Source organism: Scophthalmus maximus, chromosome 12 (genome assembly GCF_022379125.1).
Source record: "Scophthalmus maximus strain ysfricsl-2021 chromosome 12, ASM2237912v1, whole genome shotgun sequence".
Classification (NCBI taxonomy): Eukaryota; Metazoa; Chordata; class Actinopteri; order Pleuronectiformes; family Scophthalmidae; genus Scophthalmus; species Scophthalmus maximus.
The window spans coordinates 7,059,298-7,077,629 of record NC_061526.1 but is presented as its reverse complement, the minus strand read 5'-3'; the positions used below and the strand labels follow the sequence as shown (position 1 = coordinate 7,077,629).

The window sequence follows — 18,332 nt, the reverse complement described above, 5'->3', positions numbered from 1 at the left end:
CACACTGCGTCTGTGTGTGAATATTCTGTTTTTGTCAGGAACTTTCAGACTGACCTGATGAGAGCTGAGGGAATGAGCTTCAATGCTCCCCATCCTATCTCCTGAAGGAAACACTGGACCGAGGAGAAAATGTCCCACGGTTCATTGCAACACCGTAGTCGCGCCAGAGCATATATAGACATTAAATATGTTAATTTAATCCCTCCGATACGTCGGTGAGCTGTCCAGGGTGAACCCCGCCTCTCGCCCAATGTCACAATTCCGTCACAATTCGCACCATCTCTCCATTTGTGCTGCATTTGATTTTTTTTTCCACCGATCGTTCATATAATTTCACAATCAGCGTGCTGACGTCATCCGCCAGGTTTCGGTCAGGACTTGAGACCTTCACCCTGGAAGTCATCCTCTCATGACTAACTCGATCCGAAGCCAATGCGTACTAACGAAGGTCAAACAAGATTAAACTAAATCCTCTCTCTCTCTCTCTTTTTGTCACTCTCCCTCTCTCTCTCTCACTGTGAGAGTGTGTGTGTGTGGATCTCTCTCCCTTCTTTTCTTCATCGGAAACTGAAGATTTGTCTTTTTGGACACATGAAGCTCTGAGACCAAGGTAAAAATCTGTGTGTGTGTGTGTGTGAGATACGGTCGCTGTTATAGTTTTGATAGAAACCAGACTGGTCGAGTGAAGAGTCCTTAGTCGTAATGCCGTTAGCTGTGACAGTTGTGTTGTACCACACTGCTTCATGGAACAGTATGTTTTTTTTCCCCTCTGGAAGGTTCCAGACTCAATGAAAGGACCTGAAAGGAGAGTTTTTGACCTTTTCCACCTCAACCCGTATCAACAGGTTGAAACGGGATCGTGACCCCGAGCCTCATTTTTAAAAGTAACATGAACAACTTCTCAAACCTGCAACAACAAAAATTCGACATTTCCCCTGTGGGACCAGATTTTCACTGTCCAGCATCACATATGATGCGCCGACCTCTGCTCTCACCTGACCGGTGCTGATCCCACCTCCACCTGAGCGTCACCTCCACCTGACCGCCGCTCTCGCCGGTCCGTCGCATCCTCACGTCTCTGAAAGCATCAGAGCAGAGGTCCAAGATGACGTTTTAAGATTAAATGATCACATGGTTAAAAAAATCGGAAGAAACTGAAAATGAACTCGGCCCTGACCTCAACATCTCCATCACTGCTGCAGTGCATTCTGGGACACTGTCCTGCTGCTGAAACAACAGACTTTTGGGGTATTTGATGTCAACTGGACCCGACGGGAAGAAATGTGTTCTCTGGATGTTGACCTGGTCTTTAGATGATGAACTGGTCTCTGGATGTTGACCTGGTCTTTAGATGATGAACTGGTCTCTGGATGTTGACTTGGTCTTTAGATGATGAACTGGTCTCTGGATGTTGACCTGGTCTTTAGATGATGAACTGGTCTCTGGATGTTGACTTGGTCTTTAGATGATGAACTGGTCTCTGGATGTGGACTTGGTCTTTAGATGATGAACTGGTCTCTAGATGTTGACTTGGTCTTTAGATGATGAACTGGTCTCTGGATGTTGACTTGGTCTTTAGATCATGAACTGGTTTCTGGATGTGGACTTGGTCTTTAGATCATGAACTGGTTTCTGGATGTGGACTTGGTCTTTAGATGATGAACTGGTCTCTGGATGTTGACCTGGTCTTTAGATGATGAACTGGTCTCTGGATGTTGACTTGGTCTTTAGATGATGAACTGGTCTCTGGATGTTGACTTGGTCTTTAGATGATGAACTGGTCTCTGGATGTTGACTTGGTCTTTAGATGATGAACTGGTCTCTGGATGTTGACCTGGTCTTTAGATGATGAACTGGTCTCTAGATGTTGACTTGGTCTTTAGATGATGAACTGGTCTCTGGATGTTGACTTGGTCTTTAGATGATGAACTGGTCTCTGGATGTGGACTTGGTCTTTAGATGAAGAACTGGTCTCTGGATGTTGACCTGGTCTTTAGATGATGAACTGGTCTCTGGATGTTGACTTGGTCTTTAGATGATGAACTGGTCTCTGGATGTGGACTTGGTCTTTAGATGAAGAACTGGTCTCTGGATGTTGACCTGGTCTTTAGATGATGAACTGGTCTCTGGATGTTGACTTGGTCTTAGATGATGAACTGGTTTCTGGATGTGAACCAGGTCTTTAGATGTGAACCAGGTCTTTAGATCATGAACTGGTTTCTGGATGTGGACTTGGTCTTTAGATGATGAACTGGTCTCTGGATGTGAACCAGGTCTTTAGATGTGAACCAGGTCTTTAGATCATGAACTGGTTTCTGGATGTGGACTTGGTCTTTAGATCATGAACTGGTTTCTGGATGTGGACTTGGTCTTTAGATGATGAACTGGTCTCTGGATGTTGACTTGGTCTTTAGATCATGAACTGGTTTCTGGATGTGGACTTGGTCTTTAGATGATGAACTGGTCTCTGGATGTGGACTTGGTCTTTAGATGATGAACTGGTCTCTGGATTAGGACTTGGTCTTTAGATGATGAACTGGTCTCTGGATGTGGACTTGGTCTTTAGATGATGAACTGGTTTCTAGATGTGAACCAGGTCTTTTGATGATGAACTGGTTTCTGGATGTCAACCAGGTCTTTAGATGATGAACTGTTTCCTGGATGTGGACTTGGTCTTTAGAGGTGACCCTGGTCTCTGGATGTTAACCAGGTCTTTAGATGATAAACTGGTTTCTGGATGTGGACTAGGTCTTCAGATGTGAACCCGGTCTTTATACGTGTCCCTAGTCTCTGGCGAGCCAGTCCTGATTGTTGTAGTCCTCCATCCACCTGGACATTCTCGCCGCTGTTTGCATTTGACTTTATTCCTTATTATTATTAATGTTTTACAGACGCTCACAGTTTCTCTTACGCTGGGCCAGTTTGTTAAAAATAAGTGCACTGATGTTTCAGTGTGTGTGATGTCGTCCACCTGTGACGTCACAGGTCGCACTTCAACCTGAACCAACCGAGCGGATGACATCATCAGACTGGCGTACGCTGTCGCTCGGGGAGCCACGAGGGCTCAGGGTGCTGGGGATTTACTGCCGTTCTCAGCCCAGCGTTAAGAGCGTTTGCATGGCTGCTATACTTAGCGTTCTCAGCGCTCTTCAGCATAAGCTAATGGTGTCACTCGGCATTACCGTGAAGCCTTACAGGTCACAGCAGTCACCTGGTTTCAGTCTGTGTGTGTGTGTGTGTGTGTGTGTGTGAGGAAAATTAAACTAATGTAATATTCTGAGAAGATAATGATCCCTTCAGCAGGGAAGTGGAGGTTCTCAGAGGGCAGGCGGGGTTACCCCCAAAAGAGTCCAACTGTGACATCACAGTGGGAGAGAAATCTGAACCGGTTGTTCAGAGCTTCAGGCTGTCGGGTTTAGCCAGGGTGGTCTTTTTTCACAGTTTGTGGGCCGGCAGTCTCTACAGATACGCACATTTATGTGCACAATATGCATAATTCTTCTCAGTTAATGGAAACTGTGTTTTACAGGTTTTCAGGATGCGGCGTCCTCGGTGGTTGCTATGGGTGTGTGTGTGGTTGCTGAGCATTGCGGAGGTTTGGACGGCGACCTTCAAGCTGGCTCTGGTTGGTCCGTGGTCATGTGACCCCATGTTCTCCCGGGCAATGCCGACGGCAGCGGCCAACATGGCGTTGTCGCGGTTACGGAGCGACGGTAGTCTGAGCAAAGGCTATTGGTACGATGTGAAACTACTGGACGAGGACTGCCTCGCCTCCAAAGGTTTGTAATATTAATATTGTAATTATTAAAAATGTAATTCTACTTAACGAAAATTCTGTCTGTCAACTTCACTCCAATGGTTCTATTTCAGCTCTGACAGAACTCGGGGAGATGGAGGGTTATGGCCATGCCTACATTGGCCCCTTTAACCCCGCCCTCTGTCACGCCGCGTCCTTATTGACTCAGCACTGGGAGGCGGGGCTCGCCTCTCCGGGCTGTCTCGATGCCAATTGGCCGAACCTGCCGCCCATCACTCCTCCCAGCAGAGTCCTGTTCACCGTGCTCAGGTTTTTCCGATGGGCGCACGTCGGCATCATCACAGGTGACTATGTGACATCATCACATGGGACGTGGTCTTGTTTCAGGTTGTTTCGGGAAAGAAATTGAGCTGTGAAATTCAAATCTGAAGTTGGTGAATTATTGTAAAATGTATTGTTGATCATATGTTCTAACAACAGACTGCAAAATGAATCACTACAATTTCTACACTGTCATTATAATTCAATAAACATGATATTTTACTATTGATATTTCTATAAAATAATTATAGTGACAGTAATAACTATGTTTCTTCCTCTCACTCTGTCCTCTTCCACTTCATCATCAGCTCCATCCAACCTATGGGAGAGCACTGGACAGGAAGTGGCCTCGGCGCTCCGGGCTATGGGCCTGCCAATTGGCCCGGTGGTTACCATGGAAACAAGGCACAAAGTCGCGGCTCAGGAAGCGCTGGGAGCAATCAGAGAGGCTGACAAGGTCAAAGGTCCGAGCAGAGAGACCCGATTTAAAAAATATGTTTCTCACCGCTCCTTCCAGATCAAGGACCCAGATTTGCTAACACACATCATCTGAATAATCGCAACTGTATCTTATGTATAGATATTTTAGCTTCATGTTTGTACAACGGGAGGAAGTGGAGACACTTTGTCCATCTTTATTTTCAGTCATTGGTTGTGACGTGCTTTAAATAATCCTAATTTACTTGTGACGTACAAAACTGTTTATATTTTATCCTGTTTCAGTGGTGATCATGTGCATGAGCTCTGTCCTGATTGGTGGGGAGGAGCAGAGAGAACTCCTATTGGCTGCTCTGGAGATGGGGATGGTTTCTGATGGTTATGTGTTCATACCGTACGATGCTCTACTGTACGCCATGCCGTACCAGGTAACTGATCAATAAATGAAGGCTGTCTTGGTTTCAGATGTAACCGTTGTACTGAAAACATCCTCAAGTTCTGATTGGCTCCCTGGATCTCTTCTCTGTCCCATCAGGACATGGCGTTCCCTCAGCTGACCAACAACACACAGCTGCGTCACGCCTACAGCGCCGTCCTCACCGTTACCATGGCTTCGGACCAGAGTTTCTACGAAGCTTTTCGTAAGGCTCAAATCAGCCGAGAGATCCGGTCTGTTGTCGCAGCAACAGAGGTAAATGAACAACAAATACTAAATTGTTTTCATTCATGGTAGATTGATATGAAATTATTTTATTGTAGCTGATAAGCCCCCGACGAAGTTTGTCCCGAAATCTCGTCTGCAGGTGTCCCCAGTCTTTGGGACCATCTTTAACATGGTGTACTTCGTCGCCAAGGCCGTGGAGGAGCGTCGTCAGGCAGGAGGCGGGCGCTGGGTGATGGGGGAACAGCTTGTCCAATCAAATGGAGGCTTTGATTTCCAGGGTTTCAATCAGGTCAGAAATATTTAGAAAGATGCAGAAGTAAACGTTGGTCTGTCGACGTTTACTTCCTGAGTAAAACCGTCTCCTCAAAGTTTTAATCCCAATAACTTTCATCAATCAGGTGTTGTACGGCGGTAAAGAGGGGCGTGGCCTGCAGGCCAGGTACGTGGTGTTGGACAGCGATGGCGACCGACTCGTGCCAACACACTCGCTGGCGCCAACGCACACGGACGGGACGGTCGGAGGGCTGAAGCCGCTGGGCCGCTCGTTCACCTTCCCCGGAGGAAAACCCCCCCAAAGCAGCTTCTGTTGGTTCAGTCCAGAGGAGGCCTGCAGTGGGGGTGAGGTCAGGGGCGAGGTCAGGGGCCTGCAGTGGGGGTGGGAACTTGTGCAGAGTTTGTTTGGGCGCCTCCTGCTGTCCACCATGATCTATGCGCATAATCCAGAGACGGGAAGTGTAACTGATCTGAAGACGTTTTAATTCTTGTCCGATGTTAAATCCCTTTTATTACCCCGTGTTTATCTGCAGGTGTCGACACAGTGACGATGTTCTTCATCTTTCTGTTGCTCTGCGCTCTGATTGGAGCATTTTTCTACTGGATCAGGTCACCACACAAACGCACACACCGCATAATGAACACATTCACACTCATTCTCTGGGACTTCCTGCTGCTCAGTTTTCGAATTAAGGAATCATCATCATCATGACATTGTGTGTACAGGAAGTACAGGAGAACAGCGAGCGTCACCAAGGTGATGCTGACTCTGGATGACATCGTGTTCATCGACACTCAAGTCAGCAAGAAGGTGAGACAGTGTCGTCGCCTGGACGATACAGAAAAACACACAACGACGGCTCACGTTTGTCTTTTTTTTCGTTGTTGCTGTAGAAACTGAACGACGAGTCGATCATGAGGAGTCTTCTGGAGATCAAAACTCCGTTTCGCTCGATCGCTCGGAGTTACATCCTGACGACGCCCGAGAGCTCCAACATCGGAATACTGGAGGTACCGGTCTCGCTGTCTGCTCCTGTAACTGTCTCACTGTTTGCATCTGCCGCCGTCTCTCTGACACGCTGATTGGCTGTCTTGTTACCAGGGCGACTGGGTTTGGATGAAAAAGATCCACGTCGGAAATGCGACGACGTCCGTCAAACAGAACACCCAGAGTCTGTTCAGCCACGTACGGAGCACAGTGGATACACAGTAGATTCACTGTTATATTTAACGGCACAGTTTTTAATACGTCCCGCTGAATATTTCGCACCACGTGTCCAGCTGCGGGAGATGCGACACGAGAACCTGAACCTGTACCTGGGTCTGTTCCTGGACTCGGGGATCTTCGCGCTGGTCGTCGAACACTGTCCCCGGGGAAGTCTGGCCGACCTGCTCGCCGACGGCGACATGCGCCTGGACTGGATGTTCAAGTCGTCGCTGCTCATGGACCTCATCAAGGTGCTGCTGCTGCTGCTGACATTAATAATTAAAAAAATTAAATTAATTAGAACTTCATGATAACACATCTCGATAATTGAAGTGTCTTGATTTACAGTTCAATTCTGCTGACGGAGCCTCAGTCCATTTAAAAAGTCACGTTTACGTTTTATTTAATATCACTAACAACTCTGTGTGTGTGTGTGTGTGTGTGTGTGTGTGTGTGTGTGTGTGCGTGTGTCAGGGGATGAAGTATCTTCACCTACGAGGCTTGAGTCACGGTCGACTGAAGTCTACCAACTGTTTAGTCGACGGGCGGTTTGTCCTGAAAGTCACTGACTACGGCCTTCCCATGATCCTTCACTCTGAGAGCCTCGACCCTCCTGTGGACCCCCAGGGTAAAAGCAGTTTGAACATCTCAAAGAGTTCCTGTCGTCATCAAACTGAAGCCACAAAACTCTCCTGTCTGCTTTTTCGCTCATCCCAGGATTCATGTGGGCTCCTTTCAGTCGCGTAACATTGATAATAACGGCAGATACAATGCAACATTATGGAGGCGTTTGGTGTTTTGTGCTGACTCCATCTTTCTTTTCCCGAGGCATTTAAAAAACAAAACATATAATTTATTCGCTAAATCGCGTCACGGTTAATTTGGAAAGCGCTGTTTTGTGCGGTTTATTCACGTCAGCACTGTTCTTTCATTGTCTCTCACCCGTGTGACTCTACACTACCCTGTCTGTCTCAACGTGAACCTGTCTGTCTCTCAGAGTTGCTGTGGACAGCTCCGGAGCTTTTGAGGAACCCCGTCCGAGGAGGTTCGATCGCAGGCGACGTCTTCAGTTTCTCCATCATCATACAGGAAGTGATCTCACGGTCGCTGCCGTACGCCATGATGGACATGCCCGCCCACGGTGAGACGGGGCGTCTCCCTCACCACCTGTCTGACCTGTCTGTCAACCTGTCTCCCTGACCACCGCCCGTCTGACCTGTCTGTCAACCTGTCTCCCTGACCACCGCCCGTCTGACCTGTCTGTCAACCTGTCTGTCAACATGTCTCCCTGACCACCGCCCGTCTGACCTGTCTGTCAACCTGACCACCGCCCGTCTGACCTGTCTGTCAACCTGTCTCCCTGACCACCGCCCGTCTGACCTGTCTGTCAACCTGTCTGTCAACCTGTCTCCCTGACCACCACCCGTCCTGTCTCTCAGAGATCGTGGAGCGCCTGAAAAGCCCCCCGCCGCTCTGCAGACCGGTCGTTTCACTGGACGAAGCTCCGGCCGAGTGCCTCGGTCTGATGACCCAATGTTGGAACGAAGATCCGAACAAGAGGCCGAGCTTCGACGACATCTTCAAGCAGGTGGGACACGCCGCCGCCTGCTGGCTCGTGTCGGAAACTGCAGACCAGATGTGTTTTACGTGGAATCTTATTGAAACTTTGAGCGTTTCTTTTTTTTTCTTTGTGTTTTGAAGTTTCCGGGCATCAACAGGGGGAAGAGGGCGAACATCATCGACTCCATGCTGCGGATGTTGGAGCAGTACAGCTCCAACCTGGAGGATCTGATCAGAGAGCGAACGGACGAACTGGAAGTCGAGAGGAACAAGACGGAGAAACTGATTGGACAGCTCCTGCCCAAGTGAGACGCTTCATCTCAAACGGACACATAAAGCAGCAGTGCCACCCGGTGGCCGGGAGGTGTCCCGGCTGAGGCTGCACGCGTAAAATCTAAATAATCTTCCTCACCACGTCTTTCTGTGTCTAAGGTCCGTGGCTCAGGCTCTGAAGAAAGGGAAGCCAGTCCGACCTGAACATTATAGCGACTGCACTCTGTACTTCAGCGACATTGTTGGATTTACAACCATCTCGGCCCTCAGCGAGCCCATTGAGGTACAGCGTCTTCCTATAATGTCATTTAAAACCACCAGGATCTAAAAAATTATAAATAACCCACTGTCAGATTTCTCCAGGTTTGAGAGTACGAAGATATGAATGCATGAAAACAACTGAACGACATAAAAAAAACACAGGTCGGGTTGTTTTGAGGTAAATGAGGTAAAGTTACGTACCGAAGCTTTAACTAAAGGTGTGTGTGTGTGTGTGTGGGCAGGTGGTTGACCTGCTGAACGACCTCTACACCATGTTTGACGCCATCATTGCCAGCCATGACGTCTACAAGGTAAAAAAACAACAACTCTTCACCTCATCAAACACCTCTGAAGGTATCGATTAATGTTCAACGTCAGCGGCGATGACTCGACCGGGGCCCGCGCTCTTGGTTCCCTGGAAACCAATCAGCGGGGAGGAGTTATGACGTGACGCATCCATCGAACCGCTGTCGACCGCTGTGTCCGCAGGTAGAAACGATCGGCGACGCCTACATGGTGGCGTCGGGCGTTCCCAACAGGAACGGACACCAACACGCGGCTGAGGTGGCCAACATGTCCCTGGACATCCTGCACTCGATCGGACACTTTAAGATCAAGCACATGCCCGAGATTAAAGTGAAGATACGCATCGGACTGCACTCAGGTACACACACACACACTGCGCTAAAGATGTGTTAGACCCATTGTCCTGGTGGATGGGGATAAACAACCACAGAGACGTTTGCCTGCAGGCGTCGCCATGACGACACCACCATCTTTCTGTCTGCAGGTCCGTTGGTCGCAGGCGTGGTCGGTCTCATGATGCCCAGGTACTGTCTGTTCGGAGACACGGTGACCATGGCGTCGATAATGGAAGCCTCCGGACTGCGTGAGCAAAAAAAAAAGAAAAAAAGATTCCATTTGCAGAGGATCCGACTCTGATCCGATTGATTTTTTTTTTTTTTTAATGACGAGTGTTTTGAATTTTTCAGCCTACAGGATCCACATCAGTCTGAACACGGTGAAGGTCCTGACCAGCCTCAAACTGGGATACCACTTCGACACCAGGAAGGCCCAGGTCTCATGATCTCCTTACTACGTCACATATTAACAAGGAAATGAAAGATCTTTAAAACGATTTTCTATTCATGTATAGTTACTCTCCAAAACTTTTCTACACTGTTGGTGTTTGGGGCGTCTGATGATGATGATGATGATGACGACGAAGGCGGCTTTGTTTCCTCAGGTGAAAGGCACAGAGGACACGTATTGGCTGATGGGTCGAGACGGTTTCACTAAACCTCTTCCCGTTCCTCCGGACCTGTTGGGAGGGTGAGAAACGTCACACGTGTGGAACACAAGAAGCAGTTCAAAATGATCAGATTCAGCCAATCACTGGCACAGCCGGTGGTGACATCACACCCAAGGCTTAGCTTTAAATAGACGAGGAGCCACGCCCACAATTCTAACCGTGGGAACAGCACCACTCCCGATTCAAACATAAATACAGACACAGCCAGTCAAAACAATAATGTGATCAATAGTCTCTCTCTCTCTCTCTCTCTCTCTCTCTCTCTCTCTCTCTCTCAGGGCCAGTAACCATGGCATCAGTCTCGATGAGATTCCAGTTGAGAGGCGACAAAAGTTTCTGGACCGACAGAAGAAGAATAAGAAATGATGCCAACACATACACACACGCACACGCTCTCTCTCTCTACCTCAAGGACTTTTTTATCATTGGTCAGTGACACGAGTGACACCCTTCGCTCTGATCGGTCACGTCATCAGGCTTATGTTGAACCAGTGTTTTCTGTGCCTCCTGTGGGTCCGATGCGTCACAGTGGAAAGGAGATAAAAAAAAAAGGGACAGAGCTCCGTCGCTGTCAAACATGTCGTGAAAATGTTCTTGCGTGGCTCGTCCCGACTCCCCAGGGCCCAAGGGGCAGGAAAGCCTGGAGCTGCTAACTTTAACTTTTAATAGCTGAGTACAGTAGGAGTTAGCCAGCTAGTTGCTTTTAGCACACGCACGCACACAGCATCATAAATTAATCAGCATCATGGCTGCGGGGGGCCCCACAGAGACTGCTCATGTATAGGGCCCAGGATTTGGTGCTACACCCCTGCGCGGGTCTATAGAGTTCGGACGACCCACAGAGCCACAGTGGACACTCTCATGGGGAGCACATGACGACATGCTGTACAGTACTGAACAGTCAGGAAGACTTTGACGCACCATGGTTCACGCCCCCGACTGGACTGCTGGAGACTAAATCAATGAATGGACACGGACCCTTTGACGATCCACTTCTGATGATCAGTCGCTTGTTCATCAGTGGGCTCTGACAGCACCTTTTGGTCACTGAAGGTGATAAAATATGAAATCCCTTTATTCCCATATTTTTATTTCCGAAGACAAAAATTTTGGACGTTTAACCCGATAATCGCTGAAATTTACACAAAACAATTTAATTACCTGTACAGTTATTATTGGTCTAATGTTTAAAGTATGAATTAAAAGAAATGTGCACATTTAGGATCCAAGGAAATGTGTAATAATTTTTGTTTGTGTCTCTGGCTCTGTCCCTTTGATTTATTCATATATCCTGATGTTGTTTCTGTCATGTGGCCAGTTAATCAATAAAATGTCCAACGTTTGTCTGCGTCAGTCGGTGTGTTCAGGGATTTGAAGGTTATAGGAATTATCGGGGTTGTCTAGATGACAAAAACTAAATCGCTTAGATGCAGAGGCGGTGTCTTTCCGTTCTTGAAGCCGCATCGCAAAATTGATTGAAGATCCTTTTTTAAAAAAATTTAAACTGAGGCCGAAGCAGGCGAAGATGCGTGCAGCATTAAAACAAGACGAGTTTTTCGCACCGAAAATGTTTTTAATGTGAGAACAAAATCCTCTGGAAGAAGAAAACATGGACACAGGAAGAGGACAACCAAACACTGTAAGCCACAAGCCCCGCCCAACATTCAGCAGCTGAGGGGGAGATGATGTCCCGATGTCCAAAGGTTCCACTGCCACCTGGTAACAGTACTCTGTTACTTTCTGTTGAAAGCTTTGCTTTTGTCAAAGACCGCAGTGGCCGCCTTCATTGCAGCCTCCTGGGGGGTTCTGGCTCCCTGAGCCGCCGCATATCCAACACAACCTCCAAACAGTCCTCCTGCGGCTGCCACCACTCCGGTACCGATTACCGCCACTTCTCCGACTCCTACCGCCGCTGCGACTCCCTTTCCTGCCGCGGGAATACCTTTCAGTTTGGAGAGCTGCGAAAGACTATTCATAGCGGTGATATCAAATCCCACCATCAGTGCCAGGCCAAAGAAAGCTCCGAGCACTGCTCCTGTTGCAGTTCCTGCCAGCTGGATCAAAAGCCTGTTAGACACATTTATTATGGCACGTTGTCTGATCTCGGACCGTGACATGTTTCCTCGGGCGTGCCTTATGCGCTCCTCCTCTCTCTTTATTTCTGCCCTCACTGCCTGCAGCTTCTCGTTGGTGTAGTAGCCGCCCTTATTGTCCATCACCATCTTGTCTATTGTTTTCAGAAGGACCTCCGCCTGGAACCGGTTGCTCCTGTAGTCATCCTCCCGCTTGTTCTTCCAGTATTTGTTGTCGAAGACGTGGCACCGGCCGCCGCACTTGCGCACCAGATCACTGAGGTCCTCATTCTGGCCGACAAAATCCTCAATTTGGCTGCCTTCAGCGAGCTGGTCGCCATGCGTGAAGACAACTACAGCGTGTTTCAGAGCATCGTCCGAAAAATACTGGCGGATTTTGGCGATGACGGCCTGCTCCTGACTGGTGAACCTATCCACCTGAAGCACAATGAGAAAAGCGTGCGGCCCAGGAGCGCACTCTGTGATACACCTTGCCATCTCGGACTTAATGTCCTCCTCAGGCCTGTGCGAATCGAAAAACCCAGGGGTGTCGATCAAAGTGATGCTCCTTCCATTGACGAGTCTGGTCTCCGCTTGACATTGACTAGTCACAGAATTAGGAGAAAGGCTTGTGGCGAACAATTCCTCGCTCCCAAATATGCAGTTCGCTAGGGTGCTCTTTCCAGACCCACTTTTTCCCAGCAAGACGATCCTCATTGTGGCCAAGTCTGGAGGGGAATAAAGACTCTGTTATTTACATTTTGGCCTGCATGTTGTACATTATGCACATGTAACACTGAGTTGTCCATGACGGCAGCCAATGCACATGCCACAAAACTCCAACAGAATGAATCAGCCAATTTTGAAATTGTCTCCATTTTTCCCCAAAAAAGCACACAGCTCATGTTTTATCAGAAAAGAGAAACATGAGCATTAGGTGCCATACCCACCTTCGTCTTTCATGAATCCTCTGAAGACCTGCAGATACAATGATGCAGAAAACTGTTAGCTGATATGTAGAGCTAAGAAGCAAAGAAACAAATGAATGCATTTGCACTGCTGCTGCTAGACTTGAACACTCCAGGGTTTCAGTCAGTGTCTATGGCAGAAGGCGTTCCCCTTACCTCGCTGGCCTCTGTGTCACTGGGGTGGATAACTATTCGGACCAGGAAAGGCGTCCTACTTGCTCGGTTCTGTTTGAATGCGTGGACCTGCTCCTGCAGAACCCGAGCTACCACGCTGTTGGGAAAACCCAAGGCAAGCCCAGCCCCGAGTACCGGGAGAGCAACAGATCCAAACCCCCTATTGTCACAGGCAGTTAGGATTGCGTTGATGCCCAGTCTCATAACCTGTCAAAGATCAGAATTCACAGATTTTTCAAGGCAACACATAGGAAACACGGCATCGCGGTGTTCCAAGAGTATCAGTAGTTCTCAAACAGGGTCGTGCATGAAAACACTCCACTGGTTCACCTGAACTGCCGTTCCATCTTCTTCATCATCCCAGGGAACCAGGTTGAGGAAGATCACTGCATTCGATGGAAGTCCAGTGAAGCCCTCCACCAGAACTGCATCACCAGGCGTCGTTCCCTCTTCCGACTCCTTTGTAAACATTGCCGTCAACTGGGATCCGACTATTTTGGACAAAGTGTTGCCAACGCGGGTGGAGAGAGGATTGTGTCCAAACATGGGCGACACCACGGCATCCACCTGTGATGAAAGGTAGAGGATGAAGTGACGGCTACATTGCTGACTGTCTTTTATTTGTCTTTTTCCTTAATTCCAAGACTCTGACCTGCTGGCTCTCAATGGTTGCCTGAACAGTCTCAACATGGACACCGTCTCCAGGAGGTCCAACGGTGGCTCCGCTTGCTGTTTCTTGGGCAGCGGCATCCGTCAGGAGCCCCAGGTCACTAGGCGGACTGTATCCGGTGCCTCCTTGGAGAAGCCGGTCACATGCGTCCTGCATGGCCCTCACCACCTCTGCTCTGTTATCAACCAGGGCGATTCGTCTCAGCCCCCGCCCTCCTTGACTACCAAACTCTTCAACAGCGGTCACGATAGCCTCGGAGCACACAGAAACACCAGACCCACCTGAGACGGTACAGGGTAAAGCTAGATACTTGATCTCCATCATTTCGGCCATATTCAGAGTGAACTGGACAGTTTTCTCCAGCAAGAACCCTACTCTGCCACCCGTCTCTCCAGCTATAGCTCCACTATCATGCAGCAGTTTCTCGCAGAGTAAGTTTCCCACTGTGGTCACTTCCTTGTCACCTGTCCACTCTTTCAAGGTACTGCTCTCCCTCTGTGATTCAGGACTCTCTTTACTCCCCGCAGCGGCAACACCTCCACAGTTGCCCAGATCTTCATTGGCAGTGTTAACCGGCGTATCCGCCTTCTGTTTGGTGACATCATCCTGACATACCTCCACCTGGAGCCCGTCACAAAGGCTGTAGCTGGCAACCACCGTGTTTTCATCCTTCAAACTCAAGGCCTGAACAAGGGAGTCTACAAATGGACTCAGCAGGCTCATGACCTCCGTCACCTCTGAAAGGTCAGCTGGTTGCAGCTGGTTGCAGCTGCAGAAATTCTGATAACTCTTGTGCCAGCCCAAAATCCTCTGTGCTCTGCAAAATCAACTGAGTGATAGTTTCCCTCAGTTCTTCAACCTCTTTGGTGTGACCCAGTAAGCACACTGTGCTACTTGAGTCAAACAGGACCTGGGCCCTAAATTGCACTTGGTTCATCTCATATGTTTTGGACATGAGCTCAGAGGACAAAGCGGGGCAATCAGGAACATCAACCTTCATTTCCCTGAACTCGCGCTGCAGGGCTTCTTCAGCCTCATCCAGTTTATAAGCAGATAGGGAGAACAATCGTAGCTCTGTGTCCTGTAGCTCTATTTCCATATCGTCGTCGACCCCTAAAAAGTCCCGCAGCTCCCCTGGGCCTCCATAGGCCTTCCTTAGGAAGGCCAAAAGATGTGGCCTCAAGTTACCAACTGTTCTTTCAGACACCAGATTCTCCTTATCAGAGATCCAATCGACAGCTTCAAGAACGTCCTTTACAGAACCTTCCAATGCTACCTGACCTACATCTCTCCTCGTGACCTCAACTCCTGGGAAACGTTGCCCCACACCCTGCTCAATCTGTCTCCAGAGGAGGCGAAGTTTGGCCTCGCCCAAACGACAAATGCTGGTTAGCTTTTCATTCGAATGGGACCTTCGGTGTTTAACAGTCAAGTCCTCTACCTCCATCAACCTGGCTTTAACCTGAGAATGTTTCCCCACCACAACGGCAATCCCCATTTCCCCGTACACCTTCACCCCATCTGTGGCCTGATGAGAGCTGCAGGACTGACGCAAAGCTTTGGTTTTGTGAGGGTCCACCTCAAAGTGGCACAGGTAGCCATCAAAGACTTTGTCTACGTCAGCTTTCCAATTTCTACCTTCATCTGCAGCGCCTGGCTGAGCTAGTCTCCTGACTAAAACCCTCTCCTCCTCTGGGTAAAGCTGAGCAGAGCAGGCCATCGAGACAAGTTCTGCCTCTAGGTCTTGCCAAACCTTCGGACATTCCTTAAGGTAACAAAGGATGTAGGTATCAGGGCGTAGTTCATATTCTTCACCACCTGGTGGAGGAATTGAGGCAGGTGTAGACTGTGGGCTCTGTGTTATAAGGAAAGATGCATTAAAATAAATGGTAAAAACATGTTTTGGCCTCATTTTGTTTGTCAAGGTGCATGATTGAATCACTAAAACAAATCCTCTGCTCATTTGCACCGTGTTTATCCAAACTGATTGGCATATGACATGAGAATCTGTGAATGTTAATGTATTTTTTGAATGCACAACATTGACTGACTGACAGAAACTTGTTTTTCTCTTTTTGACCGACCTGTGCTGGAGCTGTTGACTCCTGGCTCGGAGTGGAGGCTGCGATGGAAGAGGAGTTGTGAGATTCCAGGCTGCCATGGACAGTAAGCATCAGAGGCCCATCTGCAAGCTCCACAACATGCTCACATCTCTGCAGGACACGCTGCTGATCTACGAAGGAAAGAAACAACAGTAGAACATTATTGAGTTATAAATAACAGAAATATTAGAATAATCTAGTGGCTTTTTACTTGATGAAATTCCTTCTTTCTGTTGGAAAATAAAGAAAGGTTAAGGATAAAACCTAATGTAAGGCCACTCAAGCTCTCTCTTTTCTTATTTTCTTATCTATAAATGAATAAAGTACATTACAAGTAATCCAATATTTGATATTTGATTTACAAGTGAAAGATCAATTAAGAATATATAATTAAAATGAATGAGAGATTTACAAAAAACAACATAAAAATGTCAGAGTGAAGTCATTCAAAATACAAAAATACAGATGTATTTTTAAAAGATGTAGAAGTTGACTGTTATGTTTTTGTAAACTGATATGATCTCTTTTTAAGAATAATCCCTAATTTTAATAACCATTAAAATCTCAAATGATTAATTACTTGTCATTCAGTGCATTTATTTATAGATTCACGCATTCAGTTCTTAATGCAAATTTTTTTATCGTACAATTAATCACTGATCACTGAAGCTTTATTACCATTGATTTGACATTAATGGTCCTCCATAGAGTTTCCAACCCCAGAGTCAAATTCAACATGACTCACTTATGACTGGGTTTTACGATTTCTTATGAAACCAGGATTGATTGACTAGCTTTGGTTTCACTTCTCCAAGCACTGTGCAGTGATTCAGCTGATCAAACTTAACGCGAACTCGTCTTTATATATACACATATATATATATATATATATATATATGTATATATATATATATATATATATATATATATATATATATATATATATATATATGTATATATATATATATATATATATATATATATATATATATATATATATATATATTACCACATTAACAATATGTAGACTGTATTTTTGATTAATTTAATGTTATCCTCATTGAAAAAGTGCTCCTTTTTTTTTTCAAAAATAAAGACATTTCTTAGTGACCCCAAACTTTTGAACGGTTGCGTGTATGAATTATTCCGCGACTTTTTCAGTGTCCTGCGAAAGTGAAAGTACTTGGTGCAGTATGCGACCCGGTTTCACAAAGTTCCCCAGAGCTCCTGGAGCTTTCAAGCTGTAACTCCAACACACGGTGGACCCTGTGGGCTCCGACTGTTCCACGGCACTTTACAGTACCAGAACGCACCAGCTCGGAACACTCGGGCCCCCCCTTTTCACGACCACGGCCACAAAACACGGCTTGTGCTTGTGAATGTGATTGTGATTATGATTCTGTTTATGATTCTGACGATCCCTGTGCGTGCTCGGTGCCGCTCACCTGTTTGACTTCTGAACGCCAGGCTGTAGCCCGCGGGCCCCGCGCGCGCCAGGGGCCCGCAGTCTCCTCCGCTGGACCTGCGGCGCAGGGAGAAGTGTCTCTCCACGGCCCTGCGCTGCTGCGCGCTCAGCCGCCGGCCGCACTGGAGGAACACCGGATACTGGTACACGTCGCCCATCGTCGTCCCCTCTTTTCTTTTCCTTTCCTTTTTCTTTTTAGTAAAGAGGTGAATGGAGGCCGAGCCACCACGTCCGCGCTCCTCTCGGGCCAAATGCGCCACTGGGAGGGAGGGAGTGGAAACGAGACTTTGGTAAACAGCACAGGGATGGGCCCTCTTCTCTTTTCTTTTCTTTTTTAACCCTGAAACTGAATGTCAACGTCAGTTTATCCCAACAGCACCTTTCATGACAAGTGAGCCCACAGGGCGTCACGTTAAAAAGAGCGTACACATTAATAGAACAAATCATGAATAGAAATAAGAATACAGTGCAAGTATGGACACGAGACCATCAACAAAAACAAGCAAAAAAGTGAAGCACACGCATGCGCGCGCACACACACACACACACACACACACACACACACACACACACACACACACACACACAGAGTAATTATACAAATGAGTTCTATGTGTCTGTTTGTATTTGGGTTTTCATGGTTAAACTAAAATATCAAGCCTCAATTACATAATGACATCTTAGGAATCATTGATCCATATCCATCCATCTATCTCTCTCTCTCTCTCTCGCGCTATATATATATATATGCACACACGCACACACACACACACACACAGAGAGTAATTATACAAATGAGTTCTATGTGTCTGTTT

General features: G+C 47.4%; 1 protein-coding gene and 1 non-coding gene across 3 annotated transcripts; one reads left to right on the top strand and one right to left on the bottom strand.

Moving 5' to 3' along the window:
- Positions 1-33: 33 nt before the first annotated feature.
- Positions 34-11,400, top strand: LOC118283623 (retinal guanylyl cyclase 1-like). 2 transcript variants are annotated; one of them, XM_047336229.1, is made up of 25 exons: positions 34-139; positions 574-610; positions 3,530-3,779; positions 3,871-4,101; positions 4,387-4,542; positions 4,802-4,944; positions 5,052-5,207; positions 5,320-5,469; positions 5,579-5,798; positions 5,987-6,062; positions 6,180-6,264; positions 6,348-6,464; positions 6,556-6,639; positions 6,735-6,911; positions 7,135-7,288; positions 7,658-7,801; positions 8,100-8,248; positions 8,362-8,525; positions 8,653-8,776; positions 8,997-9,065; positions 9,244-9,418; positions 9,545-9,643; positions 9,747-9,832; positions 10,001-10,086; positions 10,345-11,400. In XM_047336229.1, the coding sequence occupies exons 3-25, from the start codon at positions 3,539-3,541 to the stop codon at positions 10,430-10,432; spliced, it is 3,174 nt and encodes a 1,057-aa protein (XP_047192185.1). In that variant the 5' UTR covers positions 34-139; positions 574-610; positions 3,530-3,538; the 3' UTR covers positions 10,433-11,400. The 2 variants fall into 2 exon arrangements, with proteins under 2 accessions (XP_047192185.1, XP_047192186.1); XM_047336230.1 differs by lacking the exons at positions 34-139; positions 574-610; positions 3,530-3,779; positions 3,871-4,101 and having other exon boundaries at positions 4,395-4,535.
- Positions 11,401-11,618: 218 nt separating this feature from the next.
- Positions 11,619-18,079, bottom strand: LOC118283447. Its single transcript, XR_007031831.1, has 7 exons — positions 17,498-18,079; positions 16,035-16,183; positions 13,933-15,805; positions 13,611-13,847; positions 13,263-13,487; positions 13,089-13,116; positions 11,619-12,866 (listed from the first exon to the last, which is right to left on the bottom strand). It is a non-coding gene; the product is annotated as an uncharacterized LOC118283447 (transcript).
- Positions 18,080-18,332: the final 253 nt, after the last annotated feature.

What these genes read in the sequence shown, in the direction of transcription:
- LOC118283623 (XM_047336229.1), top strand. Translation starts at nt 3,539, where the DNA reads ATGCGGCGTCCTCGGTGGTTGCTATGGGTGTGTGTGTGGTTGCTGAGC. An exon ending in AGAGGAGGCCTGCAGTGGGG is followed by an intron (nt 5,799 to 5,986) that starts GTGAGGTCAGGG and finishes GTTTATCTGCAG; the next exon opens with GTGTCGACACAGTGACGATG. An exon ending in CCTCCGGACCTGTTGGGAGG is followed by an intron (nt 10,087 to 10,344) that starts GTGAGAAACGTC and finishes TCTCTCTCTCAG; the next exon opens with GGCCAGTAACCATGGCATCA.